Source organism: Melopsittacus undulatus, chromosome 1 (assembly GCF_012275295.1).
Source record: "Melopsittacus undulatus isolate bMelUnd1 chromosome 1, bMelUnd1.mat.Z, whole genome shotgun sequence".
NCBI lineage: Eukaryota > Metazoa > Chordata > Aves > Psittaciformes > Psittaculidae > Melopsittacus > Melopsittacus undulatus.
This window is the reverse complement of record NC_047527.1, coordinates 134,365,124-134,391,095: the sequence shown is the minus strand read 5'-3', so window position 1 is coordinate 134,391,095 and position 25,972 is coordinate 134,365,124. Positions and strand designations below refer to the sequence as shown.

At 39.7% G+C, this 25,972-nt stretch overlaps 1 protein-coding gene across 4 annotated transcripts in view; it reads right to left on the bottom strand.

Annotated features, from left to right (window-relative positions):
* The window catches only part of THRB (thyroid hormone receptor beta), a 160,322-nt gene that overhangs the window by 40,375 nt on the left and 93,975 nt on the right, over positions 1-25,972 (bottom strand). For all 4 annotated transcript variants that reach the window (XM_034060884.1, XM_034060881.1, XM_031052407.2 and 1 more), the window contains one exon: positions 8,986-9,050. In XM_034060884.1, coding sequence (XP_033916775.1) covers positions 8,986-8,992 — 7 coding nt within the window. In that variant the 5' untranslated portion in view covers positions 8,993-9,050. The remainder of the gene's footprint in view (positions 1-8,985; positions 9,051-25,972) is intronic.

Here is a 25,972-nt window from a genome sequence, read left to right as displayed (position 1 = left end):
AATTTTTCAAAAGCTTTCTTCCTTTTTTTTTCCCCCAGCAGAAAACGCAGTTTAAATCTCCTGCATCTGCTCTTGGTTTTGTCAAACCCAACCCCTTGATAAAGGATGATAATATAATTTTGTCTGAGCTCCCTAATTGTAAGAGAAGCATCCTTCTCTCCCTCCAGCTATTGTTAAAATAGCCATAATAAAGGCAGAAAGCAGTACAGCCTACTGGGATGAATCATGACTAAAACCACAGGCCCTTTTTCAGAGTAAAGAGGGACTAATAAGAAGGGCCTAGAGCTCTTTTTGTCAACATAAGTAAAGGAATCATCAAGTAATTTCACAGATATAAAAGCAGCACATCATAGCAATAGCTGGCATCTGAGCAGTCAACAGTTCAAAAGTAATTTAACATTGCCAAACTGCTCACAGCCTATATGAATTTTAACTCCTAGCTGATCAAAACAGCAGCAGTAGGTGAAGGTATTAGCAGTCTCTGAATTGTCATTAACATACTTGATTGCAAAACTTTATATATAAGTTTTGCCTCTACTCATATTTGAAGTTTACTGAAAACACAGAAGCAAGGGCAACAGCACTTTACTGGGGTTTTCTTTAAACATTTAAGTACGCGAGCATCTAAGGACACTGAAGTGGGTTGGCTTCAGAGAGATCAACTAAGGCAAATGTAATCAGGATTAGGACTGAGGGGTGCACAGTAGGTTGATCAGGCAGCCTAGCTTTCTATGGACCCAGTCCAATAACACTAGACAATTTTTACTTCATGACTTCAGAAAAAACAAGCAAGCCACAATTAAAGGATGTCTCCCCAGCAAAATTAAAACCTGATTCGTGTTTTGTACAAGCATTTTAAAGCACACAAAGTAACTATAAGTAAAAGCATGTAAAGTTTTTATATGCGTTTGTGCTGAGAATGGTAACTGTTCTGTTAATATTGAAACTAACATTTCATTAACATTGCAGTCAGTTTACAGCATTTAATTTACTTTGCTTCTCCTCTCCTTGTCCCCTTCCTTCTCCTCTCTCTTTCTTCCTTTTTCTTCCAAATAACACCATAGCATTTTATTCTCATTCTTCCCTATGAAAAACTAAAACACTTCACAACAGTTTCTCAACTCTTAAACTAGGTTCATGTGATTCTTGAACAAGCAGGATGGAGCACAGCTAATACAGACTAGCCAGATTCTTCTTCATAAATGTGCAATCCCTCCCTCAGTGTAATGTGATAAATAAAGCCTTTGAGAACATGTGGTTTATTTCCTAAATTCTAAAATGTAAAAAAGACAGGGACTGCAAGAAAAATTGTACAATGAGAGAAAAGGACTCTAGCAAGTGGGACTAGTGATGTCTACTGAAACCACTAGGTTGTTCCAGTATCTTACAGGTATATGTTTATGTGTATACTTGTGGAGAAAAACAGAGCCAGGAGTATTTAATGCAGGACTGTTGTACTGTTACTTACTTTAACAGTGGCAATGTTATAAAATATTTAAATGTTACATTTGAGAATATGTCTTTCATTATAAACTAAATTTCAGTATTTCCAATCTTTTGGACAAAGATTACATCATCACAAAAGAAGATTTTCCAGATATTATATTAAACTTTTATGAGTTTTTAAGGTGTAAGAAAAGGCAACATTAAGAAACTTGTAATACACAGTGTAATAGCTTTATCCTTGTTCTTGTCACCAGTATCTTAATGAGCACCTCAATGTGAACAAGTGTAATTGCTTTTTAAAAACATGCTGAATTTCTATTACCTATTAAAGTAATACCAGACATATAATTATCTCATCAAGTACCTGGCTTTAACATTATGCTCAAATTTCTAAACATAAGATTAATCAGACGAAAAGAATATCCAGAAAAACATGACAGCTCATCTGTAAGGCAACCAGAGGTAGGTTCTGAGCACAGAGAAAAAAATGGTTCTGGGTTTTGGTATGTAAAGAGCGATCTGAAAACCTTGCCTTAGAGAAATGAACACAAGTTGTATACCCAACCATGGAATCTTGTGACAGCTACAGATCCCATGAAAATACTGGGAGAAATGAGTGATGACAGCTCCCAGTAAGATCACCACAGAAGATACTGGGTTACGCAACAAAACTAGATAGGTGCTGTTAACCAGACAGTCACACAGATGCTAAATGCAATCGACCCTCTCATAGTTCTGTACAACATGTAGGAGTTTTTCTGAGAACAAGGTATACCAGAGCACTGCAGGTCTGTTCAAACCCCAGTACTCATCTGGTTTCTATTCTCCAGCAGCAGCCATAAGCAGATACCCGGAGAAGAGTAAGAGCAAAGACAACATATATGAGAGTTCCCACCAATACTCTCCCAGTCCCCAGCTACTTGTCAGCCCAAGGGATTGCCTGAGCCCCTGTAGCCTACCTAAACTGTGGTAATACCCAAAGGATCTCTTTCTGAAGTGCAGCTCGGTCTCCTCTTGTGTACACTTCTTGCATCCACACCACTCCTTGGCAAAGGAGTTCCAGTATCAGTCTTTATTATGCACCCAACAACCTCCTCCTGTTTGCTTTAAACAAAGATTAATTTGATACTCAACAGACAGCAATCCACCTCTCCAGGACTCATTTTGCCATCTACTGCTTGTGTGAATATGGGAATGTTAACGGATTTTTATATTTTCATATTGTGTTAGGTAATTCTTTAAATGCTGGGAATGCACTCGAATAAAAGTGAAAGGCCATTTCCAGATTAAGGCTCAAAATACCATAAAACAGATCATTAAAACATGTCAGTTACAGCAAAACCACTTGGGAAAACACACAGACCACTTCCATGAATCACTTCAAACCACTACCACCATTTTGTAAAATCCTGATTCTGAGTACTGCCTTAGCTTTCAAATCATTTCACATGGTCTTCCCTCAATCCCACATTAGACCCTTCCACCCCTCTCCACTGTGGAATGGATAGTATATTTGGCCACCATTTACTAACAGCAAATCCTGGGGATACGTGCACATAATTGAAGCTCTTTGTCTTTTCAAGATGATGAAACAGTTCAAACTGTTTCAGTTATTAGCTTAAAGAGCTACTCAGTACCTTGAAATAACACCTCCTGTTCAAGGACTGAAGTTTGAGCAATGGCCAGGTAGAAAAGCAGGTACTAAAACTAGAAATCTTGACAGATATATTTGTGAAATACAAAAAACAGTAAACAAATAAAATTTGCTCAAATAATGGAGCCAAAGGCTTCTTCAGAAAGACAGAGAAACTGGAATGTAAGAATCCTTGAAATAAACTGAAGCTTGGTACAGGTCTGAACAGTTTTCAGAGCACATGATCACATACAGAACAAAGCAGATCTGAAAGTCTGTCTTCCTTGTTCTGCAACCTATAAACATTTCCTTAAACATTTGTCTTCTTTTATGATAAGCGCTGTAGCAAATCTGATGCTTTTAAAGAACATAATCAGAAACGCATTTAGGAAATATAAAGGGCACTTTGTTTATACGAAATTAACTAGAAAATGCCAGACTAGATAGTAGCTTTCCTATTGTTCATTGACAGCTTTGTATTTGTCACAAAAAAAAAATAGTGTTCTCTACATGTAGGACTGTATATGAAGGACAAGCATTGTAAGTTCGATGCTCTGCAATAAAGTCATCAGAAAAACTGAACTGAGCAGTTTGTGGTCAGGCATACGAAGACCATAAACTGTCAGGCTGCAACTCCTGTGACAAGCACAGCAAAGGAAAGTGTTTTATATGCTACTGAAGAAGACTTATTAAAAACACAGGGGCATTTTGGGTTTTTTTAATTAACTGTTTTAAAAGGGTTTTGCCCCTTTGTGTCTGATACTGACAACACTATACACTCCTCCTAACTGATGGCAGCAGTGAATCAGTGATGCACAGTCTTAGAACGATACTCAAAATCTCAAACACTACACTCTGCTCCCATCAGAAATAAAATTCAGGCAGGCGAGTTAACAAAAAGAAGAGCCTCTGGTTAAAATAAAATTCCTACAGACAGGACACTGATGGATTATTGATGAAAAAAAAATAGAAAAGAAAAAATCTCAGCACTAACATACTGAAACATGCTTCAGAAAATGGCTAGCAGATGTTGCAGATGTAAAAAGAAAGTGTTTGTTTTCTCTGCTCCTTGTGAAATCTAAACAGATCTTTTGGTTTGGTTGGTTTTAAATGTGTGTATCCTCTCTGGAAAATGTAGCGGGTATCCATGGATTGCAAATACCAAACTTAAACACCTTTAGGAGCACACAGACATAAGGTCTTCATGTTTATCCTACAGAAAAAAGCCACTCTTTAGAGCCTTTTCTCCTCATGGGTGGAGAGAAAACCCCAACACATAACTAAAGAATTGCATAAAGAATTGGAAAGTTACAAAATGTTATACAGACTCCTTGCCTCTTGAAACTTGCATTATACAGGGCTTTCTGAAAGCACTTTTTAAAACATCAAAGTTTAAAACAAAAAAGTTAAAATTAAACCAGAATGTCTGTAACCTAGAACTTACCAAGTGTGATATTTTTAACTGCACATTTAAAAATACGCTTCTAAGTAATAAGAGCCATCATGGAGTGATTCATAGCTTCATGCAAAAACATCCCACAATATAAATCTTGTTAACCTTTTGAAAATCCCCAAAAGCTCATTACAAAGCTGATGAATCCTGGTGTAACAAAACCTCATATTAAAGTATTTATTGTCCTTCTAAAAAGTCCTTTACTTATAAGAAATAATACACTTGAGTTACTCGGATTTTATCACAGTCTAGCAGACAAGAAGTGTCAGACAGTGATATATGTCAAATTAAATTACCCTAGGAAGATCATAATAGAAATTCAGGACAAATAATTTCTCAGCTGATGTTACACAATAAACTATCTTCCATCTTAATTAATGGCAAGTTTACAGGATAACGAGCAATACTGTGAAAAGACTCATGAAGAAAAGGTGGTGCCTTTCGTATCCTATTACTTTTACCAGTTCTTGGAAACTACATGCAACACCCTTAGAGACACTGCTTTTCCAATGAGTGACCTGTTACAAGAAATGCTGCATATTAAATCCTACTTACTGAAAATATGCATTTATGACATTTACATTCCCTAATGTAAGCACTTAATTTTATTATAATTCCTATCTTGATCTAACTTTACAGTCATTACCAAACAGAACAGTGTGAATATTTGAGAGCAGAAGCACAGTGTCTGAGTCAATCATGAAACTCCAAGTAAAAGCAGAGTAAAATCCTGGCCTTACTGAAATCAGTTGCTGCAGACTTCACTGGCATTAACCTATGGCATTCTTTAAAGTCAATCTTCATCAGCCATGAAGACGAAACTAATGAGATTTTACTGCTTTCTACAAATACTATTTTCTGGTGTTTAGAACCTGTGCTTGAATTCTTTCTTCAGTTCTCATTCCAGTAAATTAAGTAAGACAAAAGTCTGTCTCAGAACTCGTCCTGCATTTTGGGAGAAAATGTACAGAAGGCAGCCTTCAGTGGTAGATTATTGCCAGTGAACAGTGATGCTAAAACCAGAAGCTTCACTATAGTATTAAAGCAGCAAGGATTTTTTAATGTTAATGTTTTTTAATGTTAATGTTTTAAGGATTTTTTTGTAACTATGTTACATACTTACTTATTTGAAAGTACTACCTTCTCAATGAGAAAATAATAGTTTCCAACTTTCTTTTTTTTCTATTCTATTGTACAAATATATGGCAGAAAGACTTGTAGCTATTGCTAAGATTGTACTAATTTTTAAAATACTTATAACTTTTTTCCCCAGGTATTACTCTGTGGTCAGTAATTGCCAGTGCCAGCTGTGAAGCTGCTTTTAACTATGGAGGGAGCATCCAATCACTCATTTTCCACTTGTTTCTATTTTAAGAAAACAAACAAATATATTTTACTTACATTCCCTAAACGCATTTTTGATGTTTTTACTTAAAGCATCAGATCTGCTCCAGCTTTCATCAGAAAAGAAAACTAACTTAAAAAGAAAATTAGGTTTCAAAACAGGAAAGCTGAACTTTCAGATTTGCTTTGTTACATTTACATATGTAATCACTCATCTTAAAACTATTCTTTTTAGGGATGTACCCAACTTCAGTTTATGAGAACAGAATGTGTCTGTCAGACTTAGTACTCAACTGCAAGACATATTATGTCCAGCTCTCCCTCTCCAGAAGCATCCCTTTATCTCAGTGTTTGGTCATCATCTGAGTTATGTGTACATAAAACTGGTTAGGCAAGTTCTGACACTCAGAACTAGCAGCTGCAAAAATACACTGACAGAAACTGACAAAAACACTGACAGTGTTTACAAAACCTGTAGGTCCAGCTTTTCATTTGTCAGCTTCTAATGTCATGAAATGCCCACTGTTAGGTGTTCGTTAACTCCATCTGTATTGCTGGGTGAACTCTAGTTTGACTGCATATGAAGAAAAAAGAAGAGCAGTTCGGACTTTGTTAGCCCAATATTTGCTTTTATCTTTTTGCATTCAAAAATTGTACCCGATGCATTCATTTAGCTGTTTAATTTTATTCACTTTCAAGTAATGGCTTCTACACCTCTGCCATCCTTCCATGTTACCTGTAACTTTGAAGTAACCCAAAATAGTTTTGGAAAACCTGAACTCTATTAGAAGCCAGAAGCACACACAATTACAGAACGTGTGCCATAGAATAATGACACCAGTAGGTGGTTTTAAAGCCGAGATGTCAAAATATTTTTCCTATGGCAACTGCAGGATGTAGTAAAGCCCAGCTTTATGACCAAAGGCCAAATTCTACAATCTCCTGTCAGAAAAATGCCAGATTGCACCAAAACTGGAGGCTTTTGGGCAGTGCCTACAAGAGGAAAATTTTTACTGCAGCAAAAATGTAACATATGGGCAGAGAAATTATCTATCAAAAAGTCAGAATAATACAGCCTATTATTTTAGGCAACTGGTTTGGTTTTGGATTAGCTTCTGCTTTCATATTCCAGTGACTCAGTAACAGAATCGAAGCTTTCATTTTCATTCATTAGGAAAGGACTCCTGTCTGGCTCTGGATGGTGGCTTTTATAGAGCTTGAAAGATTTTTATTTCATCCATGCTTCTTTTCACATTCACACTCATGTAGGGAATTTCAATCCGATAATGAGAAACAGAAAACATAAACTGTTCATAATGAAAAGCGCTGGACATCTACAGCTGTACCAACGGTCATCCTCTGCAATGGACCTCTTTTTTCAGCCTGGTGATTATTTTCTTTGCACATATTTGTTCTGTCCACTTATTTTTTTTTTTATTAAAAAAGAAGGAAGAAAAATGTAGCCCTTCCAATTAGGCTTTTTGTTTCACTCAGATTAGCTGCCCTGCCAGGGAGAAGTCCAGGCAGACAGGTCTGGTTAAATCACTAGTGGGAAATACCCATAAAAGCCGCCTCCATGGGAAGCTACACCCAAACAGATAAGGTCAGGATAAAGTGGATACACTGCATTTCCTCCCCCATCATTTGCCATTACACAGCACAAGCTACTACTAATTGCTCCCTCAAGCCCTGTAGCTAAAGGTCAAAAAACACAGTTTAACATGAGACAGCAGAATAGAAAGCTGGAAAGACTGAGTTACACGTCAATGCTTTAAATTTATTCCAAACCAGGTATTCGTTAAATGGAATTATCATGTCTAGAATGCCTGCAGAAGAATGCAAAAACATTCTACTGGGTGCTGTTAATGTGGCTTAAGGATACTAACTCCTTCCTGATCCTCATGTGACAGTGATGCTAACACAGAGCCTGACACACCAACTGAGGGTCAGATATTCCACTTCATTCTGCAAAAAGCATCAATGTCCTCTGCCTCCACTTTACATTCATCTGTGCATAACCTTCACTTCAATGGACAGCAAAAAACCCATAAATCCATAAGTCAAATGACACATCTTTGCATATTATCAAATAACACATTTTACTATGAAAGAATGCATTAAATAATGCCGTTTCTCCTCATGAATTTTACTCTCTACCTTATATCTAGGACCCCAAACTTAAAAGACCAGCTTTGTGGGTGAATGCAGCTGTTACACCTTGCTGGCCAATACAAAAGGATGGGAGCTTTCTAGGGGAAAAGAAAGGATATTTGATCTGCCCAGTCAGCAAAACTAAACTGTTCCTTGAGCATAACACCGGGAATTCAAACTTGTTCATTATGACTTTCCCTATGCTGCACACATGCTGCATTATACAAACAGGCTTTTAAAAGGTCCCGTTTATGTCATTTGGCTCTTGAAATATGCATTGAGAAACAGCATCAGCAGAACATTTTCTTCTCTTATGCAATTTGAGGAATACTAAAAGAAATTTTGGAAGTCTGAAGTTCTACTGGCTTTCTATATGATCTCCATGTAATAATTACATCTTTTCAGACACCCTGTTCTGGGATTAGAATATATGGGGGTTTTGACACAGTTAATTAATGTATAGCCTTCAAGTGCTTTGCATCTGGCAGAGATAAAATGGTTAAGTGGACTTAAAGTGGTTAACAGTAATTTCAGCTCTGGATCTTGTCAATTATTATCTGAAGATTACTTGGTAATCTATATAAAATGAATTTGACTGTCTCACTTCAAACCTCGGTGAGTGTGTCTACTTTACAAAGTAAGTTGGGCTAACGTACTCAGCAGAAACTGTCACTGCACTGTCAGTTTCAGCAGAAATGTCAAAGTTGGAACGTGCCTTTAGAACAAACCACAACTTTACTTCTGAAGGAAAACCGAGCAGAATGAGAATTTCAGCTGAAAAATGCTGGGGAAGATTATTCTGTGCCCCACATCTCTATGCTCTGGGTAGACAAAAGATTTCAACTCCCAGTGTCAGTGCATTCAGAACTTGTTAAAGCAGTATTGCAGTAAACACTTAATATAATCACTCTGACAAAGCAAGAAATATTGCACAGATGCTCTTATTAAATATGATTACCTGACATGCTGCTGGGAGTTATGGATACGTAATCATTCTTGTTCTTCTTCCGTCACCAATGTCACCTGCCAAAAAAAGGAAGAAAGCCTCATGTAATACGTCCATAAATGCAAACTGCAGAATACCATTAACATTTACACAGGATGGAACATTTTGGATCTTGAATACCACAGCTGATGTCTGAGGGCTTAACACATTAAATTCAATTCACCTTGCTAAACTGCATGAGGCAATGAATGCAAGTCAGGTCCAAAACCTGGTGAACTGGAGGTGCTGTGGGTAACAGGGATTTGGAAGCAAGGTCAAAAAAGCTGGTGGCTACTGATGCAGAATAAAAAATACTTCTGCCCACTTCATGGAACATTTTTTAAAAGTTTTTTTGCAAGTTCCTTTAGGTCTAATACGTAACTCCAGAAACTAATGGTTTTTACTTTACAGCAGATTCAGATTAGATATCAGGAAGAAATTCTTTACTGGAACAGGTTGCCCAAAGCAGTTGTGGTTGCCCTGTCCCCGGCAGAGTTCAAAGCCAGGCTGGATGGGGCTTTGAGCAACCTGGTCTAGTGGAAGGTGTCCCTGTCTGTGGTAGCGGAGTTGAAACTAGGTGATTTCTAAGGTCTCTTCTAACCCAAACATTCTGTGATTCTCTGATCCAATGATACATGCCCACTAACATTTAAACGTACTCTCAGGTTCAGTAAGAATAAAGGATTAAAAAGAATTAGAAATTCTCTGTCTACAGGTAAATCAATTCTTCAGCCATTAGAAACGCAGAAGTCTATCAACTGTTACAAAGTTTTGAGGTGTAAATAGTAATTTTACTCATTTGGTAGAAAACTGATTTATAGTTCTTATTAGTTAACTTTTGAGCAACGGCATCTGTTTTATTAAGGAGATAACTGCAGTGATGAGGAACCAGATTGGGCATTCTAACATCATGGTTTTAATATTTAATATTTAGTCTGCCTCCCCCGTTCATATGCCCATAAATACACAGTGACATATAACTATGCTCTTTTCTGTTTGGTAGCAAAGACTAAAACTCTGCAAGATAATTTTGTGTTAGGACAGAAAGTCACTGATACCAGTTTTGGCATCATGCTTTAGCACTATCCGTATTTATACCAGCCATAACATTTTTCAAACAGAAGTATCTATCACAGGCACTTGAATGCCCTTGTTCAGCCATCCCAGCCCAAAACACAGTGCCCAGTTGGATGATCCTGGTTCACTCCCTAGTTTAAGCACCAACAATCCAATCCAAGCAGACACAATCTTAAAGGCAGCACTACAGAATAGGCCCAAGAGCTCATTAGATTTTTTAAATAAGAAAGCCCAGGCCTAGAACTGACCCCACTAATGCCAGTGAAAACCAGCCTGCGATCAGTCATGCTCTCCAGATCATCAGTAAACATACATTCTCTAACGCCAGTTGCAGGTGACATTTTATAGGGGAAGCAGAATCTCTCTTAGATCACCCTGATGGACATTTCATGTTATGAAACAGTCCTTCGGTCTTTGCTACCAAGTTTTTTGTTTCTATTTTTCTCCATCCATGCAATGCCATAGCCCTGTTTGTGTTTCCTCTCAGCCACCCTCTCCTCTCACAGCGAGTGTTTCCCTTTCCTTGTCCTTGAAATAAATATCCCCCACCACCAGCAGGCTGAGAGAACATCCCGCACATCTGCTCTGCTTAGCCACAGACTGCACCAGCAGAATAAGAAAGCAGGTGAACTGCAGCAACCGCATATTCCCTGTAATTAATGTATCTGGGACGCAGCCTCGCAGTTTCACCTAACCTCACCAACACCACCAGCGCTACACGGACGAGGGCTCAAAGCTCGCCCGGGCGCTCGGGCACCTCGGGCGTTGCAGTAACCCGTCAAACGCTCCGCAGCGTGGCGCGGAACCCCCCGTCCTCTCGCCCCATGAGCCCCTTTGCGCCCCGCTACCGCAGACCCCGCTGCGCCCTGTCTGATCACAAACAACCCCCAAACTCGCCCCGACTGCCTCCTGGCGTCGCCGCGCAGTACGCTGCGGCGCGGTGCTGCGGCGCCCCCTGGCGGCCGCATGGGCGCAGAACGCAGAGCAGCGGCTGCAGCGAGGCAGTGACGGCACCGCACACCGCTGGACACCGCTGGACACCGCTGGACACCACTGCACACCACTGCGTACTGCTGTAAGGCGCTGCACAGCCTTACACGCCGCTGGACACTGCTGCACGCCACGGCACATCATTGTATGCTGCTGCACAGCCCTATGCACACTACTGTACACTGCCGCCCACCTCTGCACACTGCTGGGCACTGCTGCTCACCACTGAACACTGCCGCACACCACTGGACACTGCTGCACAACCCTGCATGCTGCTGCATGCCGCTGCACACATCCTTGCACACCGCTGTATGCTGCTGTACACACTGCAGCACATCACTGCACAACCCTGCATGCTGCTGCCCACTGCTGTACACTGTCGTATTACCCTGTATACCACTATATACCACTGCGCACACCCCTGCACACTGCTGTATACAGCTGCACAACCCTGCACGCCACTGCACAACCTTGTACATCACCGCATACTGCTGCACACACCTCTACATATACAGCTGCACAACTGTGCACACTGCTGCACATTGTTGCACACCCTTGCGTGCTGAACCTGCATCTGCCATGCAGTGCTGCTGGGGGGGTTCCTTCCATGCAAATCTCAACCTTCCAAATTTCTATTATCTTCTCTATAATGTATTCCCTGTCTTTTTTTTTTCTTTTTTAAATCACTTTATGCCTCATTACATTAGCCAGGCATATCTGGTAAATCTTTAAACTAAATTAACTGCTGCCCCAAGGTTCAGAATTGCTTTAATGGTTCAAAAATCCCCAAACAAATCACACACACCCCCACCCCCCAAAAAAGAAAAAAAAAAGAAAAAGAAGAGAAACAAGCAAAAGAAAAAACCCCACCCCATCATGTTTACTGTATTTGCAAAAAAAAGAACAACTGGAAGTTTTACAGCAGGAACTGGTAAAATCTCCTCCAGCATAGTGTTAAAATGTATTTTTATTCCCTCGTCTTTTCTTCCAGGCAAACCACCCGAGACTACGTCTATGCTGTTCTGACAAAAGACAATATTCTCCTTAAACTCTCAGGCGAAAAGCAAATACTCTGATATTTGCCATGTACAAACAATGCAAGCAGAGGCGACAACACAAGATCTTTCTTCCGCTCCTACCATCCTGTGGAACTTCATAACCCTTCACAGTCTGTCAATCACAGGATTAAAGAGGATACAAATTTAGATCAGGCCTCCAATTAAAATCAGACTCTGATCCATCCCACCGAGTCATGGGACCCCATGAACCTCACAATAAGCAATTTCCCAGAATTTAATAGTGGTTTGGTGACTCAGTGACACACAAGTGCTCTTGAAGTAAACAACTAAGTGTTTCAAGTAAAAATCCTGTCCCTCCTGCAAATAATCAGTTACTAACCCCCACATCATTGTTTTTGCACCAACCTATTGAAAAGAAGGAAAAAAAAGAAAGGAGAAATACTGAGTTCTTCAACGAATCTGTATGAAGTGAAAAATTCTAGCTATCCTGGGAGTTCTGCCATTTTCCCTGATGAGTCCAGGACTTGGCATGAAGGCAGCTGTCACTTGTGTAAAAAACTAATTATGAAATGACTGTCGAAACGATGGTCTTTTGTCTAAGGCATCACACTGATGCATCTGGCTTTGGCACAGTCTTCTATGCCCCAGAGTTTAAAATGGAGAGTGTGCATCAGCATTTTGCTCATCCAGCATCTCCACTAGCTCCATTTAGCAAGTGCCAAAAGGTACATATTGTACCTGATGGCAATTTTATTAATCTTTCCAAATGTATCAGGAATGTTTTCAAAATGATGCTTTAATCCTGCCCTTTACATGCTGGAAGTAATTTCCTGGTTTTTCCTTCCAAAGAACATGGCACATGAATGGAAACATTGGGTGCAGAATTATTTATCCATTCTAGAACCCAAAACCTTGCCTGTCTTCTGAAGGCCCAGCACAGTTGCTACTTTACATGAGCAAGAAGAACAAGCAGTGTCTACACTTAATATACCAAGTTACACTTACAGACATAGATGTGGAAAATGTTGGAGGAAATCAGATTCTTTTTCACAGTCTAAAACTCTCTGTACAACTTTTCTGCAGTCTATAACTAAAAAGTACACAGAGAGGCACAAATGGGAATGATGTGGATGAGTCACAGGCAAGGCTCCACCACACCAGGCGGAGTGCGTCTGGGAATAATGCCTGGGAGCCTTCACAGACACTGCAGACCAAGTTTCTTTCTTGCCAAAAGTGACACAATTTTTATGGTTAAACTTTGCTGACATCACAGGGAGCAGGCTTCATTAGATTAGCTTTTGTCTGTGGAGCGCTCATTTGCCCACCCAAAGTCTCATGGCCCTGAACCACAAGCCCTGAGGATGCAGCTCTAACTTTAGAGGTTGGTATCTAACACCTCACTTGCCAAAGAGCTCAGGTGGAAGAGTCAGCAGTGTGTTCTTTCTCCATCTCTGGAGTTCAACCCCACTTTTTGTTTTGTTTTGAAAGAAAACAAAAGTAGGAACACACTTATTTCATTCTGATAGAGTTGTATTCCAGATCTACACCCCTGCATCAGGAAAAGAATATTCCTATTTTGCCCCAAATAAAAGAAGACATTTTTGGGATCTTCATCCCCTCTGGCCTGAAAATGTGGTATTTGGAATTCTCAGACTTCGGTCTCCAACACAGAACCACTGTCAAGCCATATTGCCAATTACTGCACTTACTTTCTTTTCCCATAATGAAAGACAATTAACCAATTAATATTAAGCAATGTGGTTAAGTGTTCTCCCACTCTAATCCAGTGCCTCCTCCTTCACACAAATGCATTGGATTAACCAACGGTTACATAAAAGGGCTGCATTGCTCAGGGGATGAGGGTGTTTTCTGCCTTACTCTGTGTCCTGTTTTGGCTGGGATATAGTAAATTTTCTCCTAATAGCTGGTGCAGTGCTGTGTTTTGGATTTAGCGTGAGAATAATGTTGATAGCACACTGATGTTTTATTTGTTGCTTACTCTAAATCAAGGACTTTTTAATTTCCTGCCTTCTTCCAGTAAAGACGTGCCCAAGAAGCCTTGGGGGCACAGCCAGGACAGCTGAACCAAACTAGCCAAAGGGGTATTCCATACCATAGAACATAATGCTCAGTATATAAACTGAGGGAAGTTGGCTGGGAGCCACCAGCTGGTGCTTGGGTACGGCCTGGGCATCGGTCAGTGGATGGTGATCAATTGCATTGGAATTGCTTGTGTTTCCTGAATTTTATGCCTCTTCCTATCTTTTCTTCTTATTCTTATTATTTCACTTCATGTTAATTACTGAACTGTTCTTATCTCAACCTGTGGGGTTTATCTTCTGATTCTCCCCATCCCATCCAGGGGTATGAGTGAGCAAGCAGCTGCATGGTACTTGGTTGCTGGCTGTACTTAAACCATGACACTGTTGCTTCAAAGTTTAGGTAGCCGCTATCAGTCTCCTGCATGCCAGGTGCACAGTAAATCCCAGTCCCTGTCTGTATCATGAACTGCATCTTTCCTGGCTATCCTCAGGCTTCCTTTCCCACTCCACAAACGACTGCCCCAGGCAGCACTGGGGACAAGCATTGCTGCTTCCCATCTTTTCTCAAGGCAGCAACAGATGGGAAAAGGGATTTTTCACCTTTCAGAAGTACTTTTGAGCTATTTGGGTCCTCGCCCTCCACTGGACTCCCTCTTGACATTCCCTTTTAAAAGGCAATAGGAGGGCCATGGGGTAACCTGGCTCATCCACACATGTAACCCTTCCTGCAACACCTGATGTGGCTGGCTTATCCCTGCACCCTTATACAACACTCTTACACAACACTCGCCGTTGCTGGGAGCTGGGCTACTTCTTGTGCTGAGAGGAGGGGAGGGCTGCTGGGCACAGAGCCTGCCAAGGTCCCAGGATGTAGGGAGCAGGCAAGGTTCCAGAGCAGGACAACAGAGCACATAGGTCTTGTAACAGAGTGCAGGGGAAAGCTCCAGCAGTCAGACCAAGCACTTGAGGATGCCAGCCCCTCATGCCCTGCCTTGGCACTTTTGTTTTTCTTGGGGGCTTCGAGGTGATGAATTACAGGATGTATCATCTGAACATTTTGTTCTGCACTCCCTCCATGAAATTTGTTCTTACTTTTAACTTTGTCTTTAGTGAAAAATAGGAAGTAGAAACTCCACATCAGGAAAAATGACAAGGTAGTCTGTAGGTTGTATAGATGCCTTTGTGAAATTTTAAATTTGTTTCAATATTTAACATTTCAATGTTTAACAGCAAAATAAAATCAGTATTCTAGAGCAGAGTTATACAGACAATTCTGTACTAACACATATTCAGTGAAAAATGCACTAGGCTACATCTTACGGTACATGGTACCTATACAATGAGCAAACAGTGTATACATTCTCACCCTTGTAAAACATACCAATCAACTGAATTCTATGAGAAACAAAAATCTATTTTCTAGATACGTTCAATAAAAAGCCCCCATCAGAACTGGCTTGTAGGCACAAGCTCAGAAACGGACTCTGACTCATGCCTTTTATTGCTAGTCTTGTTCAACTCCTGAGAACAAAAAACCCCATGCAATAAAGCATAAGATCTAAACCACAGAACACTATCTGTATAAACGTTTGCAGTCTGTCTTGAAGCAATCAGAAGGCAAGGAGCTACTGAGCTTTCTATTGTAAATGTCCAGTAGTTCTGTGTAATTTTAAACTTTCCTTCTCACACATACGCAATACGTGTTCCTCAGAATAGGATACTGGTTTTACCTTTTGGGCTTTTTAACTTGCTTCTTAAAGCTCTAAAAATTGCTGAGCACTAACAAGTGAAGATTATGGTTGCTCTGCATCAATCAGAGCATAATATGGTATGTGCTCAGCTCTGTGCAGGTATTAGCAGCTTTTTTTTACAGCATGAAAGCCAGAAAATTATTATATGCAGACAAAAAGCTGGATAAATTATAATGGCAACCTCACTGCTTTACAGGTTTTTGAAAGCTCTTGTGTTTCAACAAGCAGAACTGCAGGATGAACAATGTTGATTTAGACAAAGCCATTCCTCCTATTATCTCACACTGGTGGAGGGACTGGCATGTTGTTTGCAGGGCAGGCTGAATGATAAAGCTGTTGTTTTGAATGTATCTACAAAGAATAGACACAGCACCGCAAAATGAAGTAATGCAACATAAAGGCAAGACAGAAGTTGTTTTTGTGATTTTACCAGAACTTAATGTCTTACTGCATTGGGGTAAACGTATCTTTTTATGAGCTAATGGAAAATACAGTAATTGATTTTGTTGTAGCCAAAAATAAAAAGTTTTAGTATTTCTGTCCATTTCCCAGTAGCCTGAATACACTAGAAAGGCAGTCTGAAAGGTATTATCGAGAGCACTGTAACAATACCTTTATGCCACCTGCTATCAAGCAGAAAACTGAGTATGTAATGCTTCCCTTGCCCTGTACTTACAGAAATGAGTAACATTATCTCACAGAGTATCTCAAAGCACTTATCATGGTGTGGAGCCACCAACTGGCTCTAAGACAAAGGCTGTATGAAATTTGCTTATATTCAGCTTAAAATGTAGCCAGCACAGTGGGCTGTAGTCTTTGTTTTTACTTCATCCCCTTAGCAGAAATGTCAGCTCTCCAGCACTTCGCTTTATCCTACTACATGTGTACACAGGAGGGCATGAGAGGAGCACAGAACTAGAAGCAGCCTTGTTTAGACACTATTTTGATAACCAGCAGTTTTACTCCCTGCAGAGGACTTTCTTAACATGGAGCATTACAATGCAAGCTAGGCAGATTTGCCAAAGAGTAGCTGATCCATAACTGTGTATCAAATGATGTTTAAATCGTTAGAGATTTAGACCTTAATTCAGAAAGACCTCTAACTACTAGCATAAATATCCAAATAAGCCAGGATCCTGGAGGACCAAAGATGATAGAAAAGCAAAAGGGACATTATAAAATACCTCGTATTTGAGTGATCATTCCTGCTTTTTTTGAAGAGCCTCTGAGACACTTCATGACTTACATGTTTGTTCTCCAGCATATGGGAGTTTCATTCAAACAACAGCTTTGACATATAACTTCTCTTGTTTGTCTGTTTTGTTCTGTCAACTCCGGAAACACTAGCTCTCCCTGAAATTTCATTAGGGGACAGTTTATCTTCAATGCTAATTTCTCTTATTACTCACTGCAAAGCGTGTAATAGACGAAGGCTGTCTTGAATTACCCAGTAAATCTCTACAACTAACATCAGATAATCCCAAAGATACTAGATTTCAAAGACTTTCAATGAAAAGTGGTGATTTTCCATGCTCATGATTAAATGCATTAAGAAAAATAATGTTTTCTAAATGCCAGGAGGGGAGGTACTTGGATGAATCTTGTTAATACGAATGCATTTTGTCAGACCATCTTACATATGCCATGCCTAAAAAAAACCAGTGAAGCAGAAATGAGTATGTTCTAAACTACAAATGTCACTCTGAATAGGGATAAGTATTACCCTAAAGATTGGTACTGGCATTTGTTTGAGCTATTTTCAGGGATTTAGATATGAACAGCAGAATTAATACGGCCTCAGGCTTTCTGCTTTTCTTAACCAGAGCTTCAGAAAGTCACCGTTTAACTTAAAAAATAAATTTTAAATATTGAAAAAACCCTTTATCTATATCACAAGGCCTTGAGTTATACTGGCAAATACACAGAACCTTGCAGAAATCCTTGGAAAAGAAACAAGATATGCTGTTGCAGCTATGGGCTTAGCCTTACGTGTTCTGCATATTGTGTGACTTGATGAGTTTCCAAACCTGAATCTATTTGTCCTAAAAACTGATGGCTGAGTTGCAAAACCACTGAATTCTCAAATGTTCAACATAAGATTCCAGACCTGAAATGTATGACTTAAATCCAATTTTAATTGGGGAAAAACTCTGAAGAGCCTTATTTTCAACAAAATTAATGTAACAGACCAGAACAAAAAACTTAGTTTTTTTTTGAAATCTATATCCCTAGCCAGCAAAACCTATGGTAAGTGGACAAAGACTACCAAAAAATCTGTGCAGATCCTTTCTACAAGTTGAACTGGTGGTCCTGGAACCTCTGCCTGCCACTGTAGTAGCAGGTCAAGGGAAATGGGCATCAGACAGACATTGACAGTGTGATACACACCAAAAAGTGACAGTGCATTTCTGGATGTGTAGGTTCACGCCTTACGTCAAGCAGTGAGGGAGATAATATCCCTGGAGGCATGATGAAGGCATACCAGAGATACAACAGAAGTACGAATAATAGAAAAGGAGGAACAGGCGAGTGAAGTTAAATGATTAAGGGACTAGACTGACATGTTTCATGTGAGCGTTAACTATGGCTTGCCAAAATGTCAGGGAAGTGAGCACTTAATAACCTCAAAAGAGAGCACAGGAGGATGGAAGAATGTGACTGTTCTGGGAAATTTTGTTAAATTATGCTAATGGTTACTGGTGGACATGTAACTAGGTTAGATGGCAGCTAAATTTAAAAAGAAGAATTCCAGCCTGGTTTTAATTGATATTCTGAAATGGAGAAGCCCATATTGCTATTTCTGAGGTTTACCAAAAAGCTTATTTTTCAAAAGAAAAAATTCAATGACTTCAGTAACAATTAGGTTCAAGTTGGGGAAAACTTTCTGCAAATATCACCTCTGAAGTTTCCAAATACAAAACACATGTTTTATAGATACATAAATATATTTATAGCTATTATAAATAAATAAAGAGTTTCAAGTTACCTGGCAATAAGCTAGTGGTCATAAAATATGACTGCATTAAAACGATCTAAATACCTATTTGCTTATGGTTTTGGGCAGACAGGAGTCATGGAGAGAAAGAATAATACTTGTGAAAATTAAGCAGAAGCTCTTATTTTGACAGAAAATTACTTGCACACTCTGTAATTGCTCTGTCTACATGACCAGAACTGCATGAAGTTAACAGTATTTCAGCTGAGGATCTTCATGCTCAAGGTTTCCCTATTCAAAGTTCTACTTCTTTTTATCCTCATTTTTTGTTTGTTGGAGAACAAATACGTTATGGCATATTGTCAACTAAATTATTCACTGATTTACTCTTTAAGGCAGGTAGAGTTTCCTAAGAGGTGTGCTCTCATCTCTATTGCCCCTTATACCCTTTATCCTGATCTTACTGAGGCGCCAGTGCAGGGAGTGAACAATTAGAAGAGGAGTATATCCTAATGTTAAGTACAAACAGCATAGATGCAAACCTACTTTTGGGTGCAGACTGAAAACAAATCACATAGTCTCAGTATTAACAATGGCCTTTCAGTTTGTCCGATAAAGCTGTGATTCCTTCTTTTTTCTTTTTTCTTAACCTCCTAGTTTGCTGCCTCATTTACAGCCAACAATAGTAGAATCAGGCCCAGAAATTAAAAGAAAAAGTTTAATCACTGATGATTTCTCTATCTCTTGCAAGCAAACAACAAAAGTCCACAACCTTTTAACCTTTTCTATCCTATTTGCTAATTACTTCCTTTGTAATTAACCCATTATGCATCTGTCATTGTGTTTTAAATTAAATCACTTTAATTGCTAGTAAGTAGGGTTTATTTAGTTCCTGGTATGGTTGTACAGGGTCATGAGTGGGGAGCTGTTGAACCACTCTGAGTTATAGGTGCTCTCTGCAAAACTGCTGAAGTTGCTGAAGATGAAGAAAAGTTAAGCTGCTTTCCCGAGGCCATTTGATTTTAATATCTAATAGCGTATTCTAATGGATGAAGGTTTACTACAAATATGGGAGCGCATTCTTTATTCCTTGTATATGAATCACATTGGACATTATTTTGTTTCTTGAAGTAATTTTTAATAAAGGATTAATTATGCTAATAGTTCTAGAACATGCCTATCACCACAATGCTTACTTTGCGGTACAGCAGAACTCTGAAATGCAACACAATATTAACAGCTGAACTTCAAATAAAGAGAATAGGAAAGCTCTAACACATGAGATGCAGGGAGTTTTAAATATGGGGCTAACAGTCAACACACTTTAATATCTTCATATAAAACACCATAAAAACTGAGGATAGACATAAAGGGTTTATGTTCACTGTAGCACACCCCCCTTCTCCCCCTGTGTGACCTGACTTGCTTCACTGACCCAGCAGAAAACACCCACTTTTTTGTTGGGTTAATTTTGTGCTGGTTTAGTGAGTTGAATAAATCAGCCCTGTGAGGTGGCTGGCAAGCACCACAGCTGGCATAAAGTAAGTGTCAGGAGCCCACAGCTGTAGGAAGGGAAGAGGAGGGGGATGATGTTCAACTTGTCTCATAAAATGGCACCCTAAAGGGAACACAGTATGGGTTTATGCTTTTTGTAGTAAATTATTTCTGACTCTGTGCACTGAAATAACTTTTTTAACTTTTAAAATCATTCATGATGGCTTCTGAAACACCTTCAAAGATTGCAAGCAGTGGAGAAAAGCAAACTTAATGAGAGCACAATTCATTGTAACTTTCTTTTAGTATTTAGACACTTGTATGCTGAAGAAGGACACTGGAAAGTGCTTGCTGTATGTTCTAGAGAATAGCAATATGAATTGGTAAGATCAAACTTCTCTTTAGTACTACATAAAGTCAAGAATCTCCTACTGATGAGACATGCAAATTTCCAGCAAGAACACAAGTGCACACCTAAAGGGAACTGAGTCAAATAAAGACCACACATATAATAGATAATAGATTTAGCAAGCTGAACTTCCCACACAGACTGTGCTCTGAGAATTTAATACTAAAATCCAAGATAAGCCCTAGATGTTAATTATTTTCTTCCCTCTCCTACCAGAAAAAATACAGAAGAAATTAGAGGAGTTTATGGAGCAGACCTTAATAAGACCTATATAATTCTTCCAAAACCTTTTCAGTCTCTCATGTCATCTGTGCATTTTAGCTACCAAGACATGGCTCATGTCTGGAAAATTCTGGTGCAGCATTTTGCTGCTGACAGAGTTCTAATGCTGCATTAATCCTGCATCATCCCTTGCTGATCTTAGTAGCTCTACACCTCCACTGGCACTGTACCTGGGAAGTTCACCTTGACATCTCCCAGTCTTTGCACCCCATCTCTGCATTCACTTTGCTAGCACTTCCACCATGGAGCCACCACTCCACTTCAGCTGTGGAGGAAGATGTGGGACTACAGAATGACACATAGGAGGACAGGAGACAGAGTGGTGTCTTCTAAATTTTTAATGAGGAGCTTTTGGATGGCCTTCTGGGACAGCATGGCCTGTCAAAGAGAAGCCATCAAAAGCTCATTAGATAAATCTGTTGCATAGAGAGGTAGGATGCAATAAGAAAGCTTATGGTTGCTTAGAAAAGGGGAAGAGGGGCAAAGATGCAGCAAGGGATCTGAATTAAGAATCAGAAAGATATTCCTAATAGCTGTACTCTGAACTTGTTTTAGTATTGTATGACCAGTCTTACCATGACCCTACCTTGAGATGATGAGGCTCTGAGCAGATGTTCAAGAACCTTAGACCAATAGAGAAAACAAAACCACCGAAAGAAGCAAACAGCTTTTAGTGTGGCCCACACATAGGTGCATAGACAGAGATCCTTGCTGGAGACAACATACAAGCAGCCCAATACTCCAGAGAACAGCAGGAAAAGAACAAGCAGGGGAGATTCAATTGTTAAAGCCCTGTTCTGCAGCTCACCTGAGGTGTGAGGTGGACATGTGCAGCTCTTCTGCTTTCCCTGATTGCCAGCTGTTGGCTTGGTGCCCTCAGATCTTTCCAGTTTCACTGTTGCCTGCATTCAACCTCTAACAGAGGTAAAGTACTTGGGAATTAAGGCATGTATTTATTAAAGCTGTTATGTTAGAGGTCCTGAGAGGGAAGTCGGTATGGAAGCAGCATCCCTCCAGTATCCTAAGCAAAACCCTGGTATAAGCAGACAAACTTTACCCAGAGACTGCACCTAAAATTACAGGGGGGAATTCTTATCCATCCCCTTTATTAAGTTCATTAAACTCTCAATACTACAGTGCTTCACGATGGCTGTGTGCCCAAGGTAACACTAGGGTATCAATTAGGGTTTCTTTGTGCTCCTGAGTTAAGGGGATGTGCCAGGCTTTTCTTTTTAAACATAATTCTCTCCTCTCTCCCTTCTCCAGCTTTCCAAATTGTCAATTTTCCAATTAATCTTTCCATCCTAGTTTCTAGTTTTGCTTGTGGGAATGTAACAGGAAAACTGGATGCTGCATTTCATTCCCAAGGCTCTCAGATTATACATTCATCACCCCATCCAGTGACGGGAAGGAGCTAATCTATCAAAGCAATTTTAGAATTAATGAAATTCATAAGTATTAATAGATGGATCCAATCTACAGTCAGTGTTACCCAAATTACCTTGTGCTGAAAGAACGAGTTCTGTATAATGAAGAGAAACAAACGAAGCTCACAGAAAAATAATTAAAGATGTGAGTTGCAACAGGAATTGGAGTCAGCACTGCCTCATGTTCCGTGTTGAACATTGATTCTTATGGTAACCCAGCTTCCTCATCCATAAGGTGGAGATGATAATACTCACTTCAGTTCCAACAGTATACCAGTAAGATCTACAGATAAGCCATCAGAACTGTTATTAGCAGCATTATCTACACTTGGCATGCATTTTCTACTTCAAAACAGTTTTATAGATTGCATTTCTGGCCTACGCTCAGTGTTTTGGAGATCACTTCTTTTAGACTTCTGAAAAGTTATTCCAAATTTACTTACTGCATTTGGGCAAATTCTTTGCCATTGACTTTAATTCCATTTTTCAGCTTATTAGTTTTATGGGATTTTGCTCTCTGTATGGTGTGGGAACACAGTAGCGTAATGATTCAAACAACACCAGTTTTACCAACCAGCCAGATTTAACAGGCTATTTCTTGTTGTATCCTATAAACATAGTGAGCAGCCAATCTGATATTTAATGATGCAAACTATAAGCAGAGGTAGTGTTTCATGCCAAGATACAGTATGTGGAGATTGCAAAAGCTCATAGCAAAATTTCTGTGGAAAAGAAATACAGCATGGAGGTTTCTGAGTTGTTGTTCTGTGCCAATCAAAACTGATTGTATTTACTATGAAAAGCAGATAGAGTAATCAGAAAAACCCCAAAGATACTGACAGAATAAGAGAACAAGAGGAAAACCTCATATTGTCCATGGAAAGTATTTGCAACCAACTGTGCTTCTTTTGTTTTTATGGGAAAAGTTTATCAGAACAGGATTCCCAGATTTATTTTCATGTTCTGCCATCCACTAAGAGGCTTTGGTCTGAACAATAAAGCAGTTTGCTTATAAGGGAAGTACAAAATGTACCAGCTTCAAAAGAGGGCTTATTTTTTGGTATCTATCTGTGAAGTTGTTGAAGAATCTTACATAAGAAGTTATTTATAATGACTTAAGAGTTTTCTTTGAGGTATCCTAACCAAATTACAACAAAAAAAGATTTGTGAAACAGGATGAGGTATGTTTTCAAAGCAGCTGTTTGTGTTTCTTAATAACATCTTTGTAGATCTCTCAGAAGTGAGACTTCTATCAGGACTTTATGAACTGGCACAGAAACTACAGCTTTATAGTCCAGGTAACAGTGGACTATAAAGGGTTGTCCTTGCTCACATACAGACAATAAAATGAAACAGAAAAAGAAGTCTTAGAAATTCAGAATGAAAAAGCACAGTTGCCAGTAATGACCTGATTCACTGTTCCCGAGTGCTTGAAATTGACAGTACTGAATCATTGGAAATACTTTAGTAACACAGACATCTTTTCTTCTGAACGAACTGACATTGCTACAATCCATCAATTTGCTGGAATTCACAGCCATGCTGGGCTTTACTTCTGAGCTATTGTGGTCAACAGCTACAGCCAAAATACGTGTGTCTCTTCCAGTCCAATTTTTAAAAAACATATATCTTTTTACTACATTTTACATGTATTTCTTCATTTTGGTTTTATTCATCCTTACACTTTTTTGTACATTAATGGGCTACAATTCCTGAAAACCCTGAGCAGCTGTAGAAATAAATATTGTGTTTGATTCTCCAGGACAGATTTAAGATGTTATTGTCAGCTTTAGGATATCTGTACGTATTAGTCATTCTGCCAGCATTAAGATAGTACGAGAAAAGATAAGGGTCTGCTGGAAAGCCCACAGAAGCAGAGGGAGTCTTTCTCTTGACATCAGCTATTTTGTACCACATTTATCTAGCATGGATTAGGACACAAAGAAGAGTTTCTCATGCCAAATTCTGTACTTACTTCTTCATGTGAGCTCATTTTTACTGAGCAGGCTCAATAAAATCTACTGGGACCATCATTCCTGCAACCTTTACACTACTTTTACCTTACTTTATGTAGTCTGTCTGGGCGAGGGGCCAGGCCTTCATATTTTACAAAGGAAAGCCTTTTCCTCTGCCCATTTGAGTTTATTCCTTTGCTTCATCCTCTTATGTACTGTACTTTCTGCAGCAGGTTCAAAGAGGTTGTTCCTTTGTTGGACATCAACCCTTTGGAAACCATAGCACTGGCAACAAGACAGCTTTTTCAAATTTGAGCCCAAAATATTTGCCCATGGGAATACATCATTTAAGGCTAATACCCTTAGGGACTAAAGGGTCTGTGTGTTGAGCACTGCAGTCCAGCTCCCATTTTACATCTTGCCAAGTTGGCTCCTACCTGCCATTTTCATGTGAGCTCTTGGCTGCAGGTCATACGACCACTTGCAATGCTCCAAACATCTCTCTCCCACTCCCATGGCAGTGCCCAAGGTCTGCTTTCTTTCCAATGCTGAAAACTTCCTGTAGGATCTGGGATGTCAACCCAAACCACTCGTGTAGCTTGGGTGGGAATCCCTACGCTGCAGAAGACACTGGGCAGGCAGAGTGACATTGCAAACACCGTAAACAAAAGTGATGGATAGCTGCATTTCACTGACGGGTCAAGGGGGGCTAGTGAGAAATGGCCAAATGTTACGGAAGAGGGAAAGGGAGGGCAGCAGGACCTATTACATCACCTGCTTGGGGGTATCCCATCAGGTGGCTATGCCCTTGTCTACTGTAGCCTGTTGTTCCAAATCAGAACAACCAGCCGAGCCCGTTGTTCTGAGCACACACTGTATGCCAACCTGGTGGTGGGAGGACTGCATGGGATGTACTCGGGGGAACATTCGAGGCAGATGAATTGAGCATCCAATGTCGCCATGGTAGTGCCTGTGGCAGGCCTGACAGTGTCAGCCTCTTCCTGACCTTCTCCTCAAATGCACACAAGCAGAAGGAAACCCCCTCCAACCACTGCAGCATCATCTCCCCAAAATGGCTTCTGCTAAACCTATAGAGGCAGTGGCACCTTTTTATTGGCAAAGCTTCCCATATGTTAGGGGTTTGCCAGGATAATTTCACTGGCTAGGAGCAGGTGATTATTTTTATATGCATCTATGCAACATATGTATGCTGGCAAATCATCCAAAGTCACTTCACTGCTTGCCTAGTCACGAAGAAGAAGTTAACACCTTCAAATTTGGTGAGCAGGAGTGCAGGTAACGAAACCAAATTGCCCATGTTTCTTCACAAAAATGCCACATGTAATTATTGCATTCTTATATTGAAAGTGTTATTTGTGTTAGGGACAAGGTGAAAACAGAAGTCTCTTATTTCCAAATTGTTTTTTCCACTGGCACTTTTCTAAAATCTAGATTTTTTTTTCAGTTAGCTTCATACCGACACAGTTTTCCTTGTAAGTATTACTGTCTTTAGACACCGCGCAAATTGCCCTTAAAAGGAGTATGCAGCATATTATCCTTACAGATATATGAATCCAAA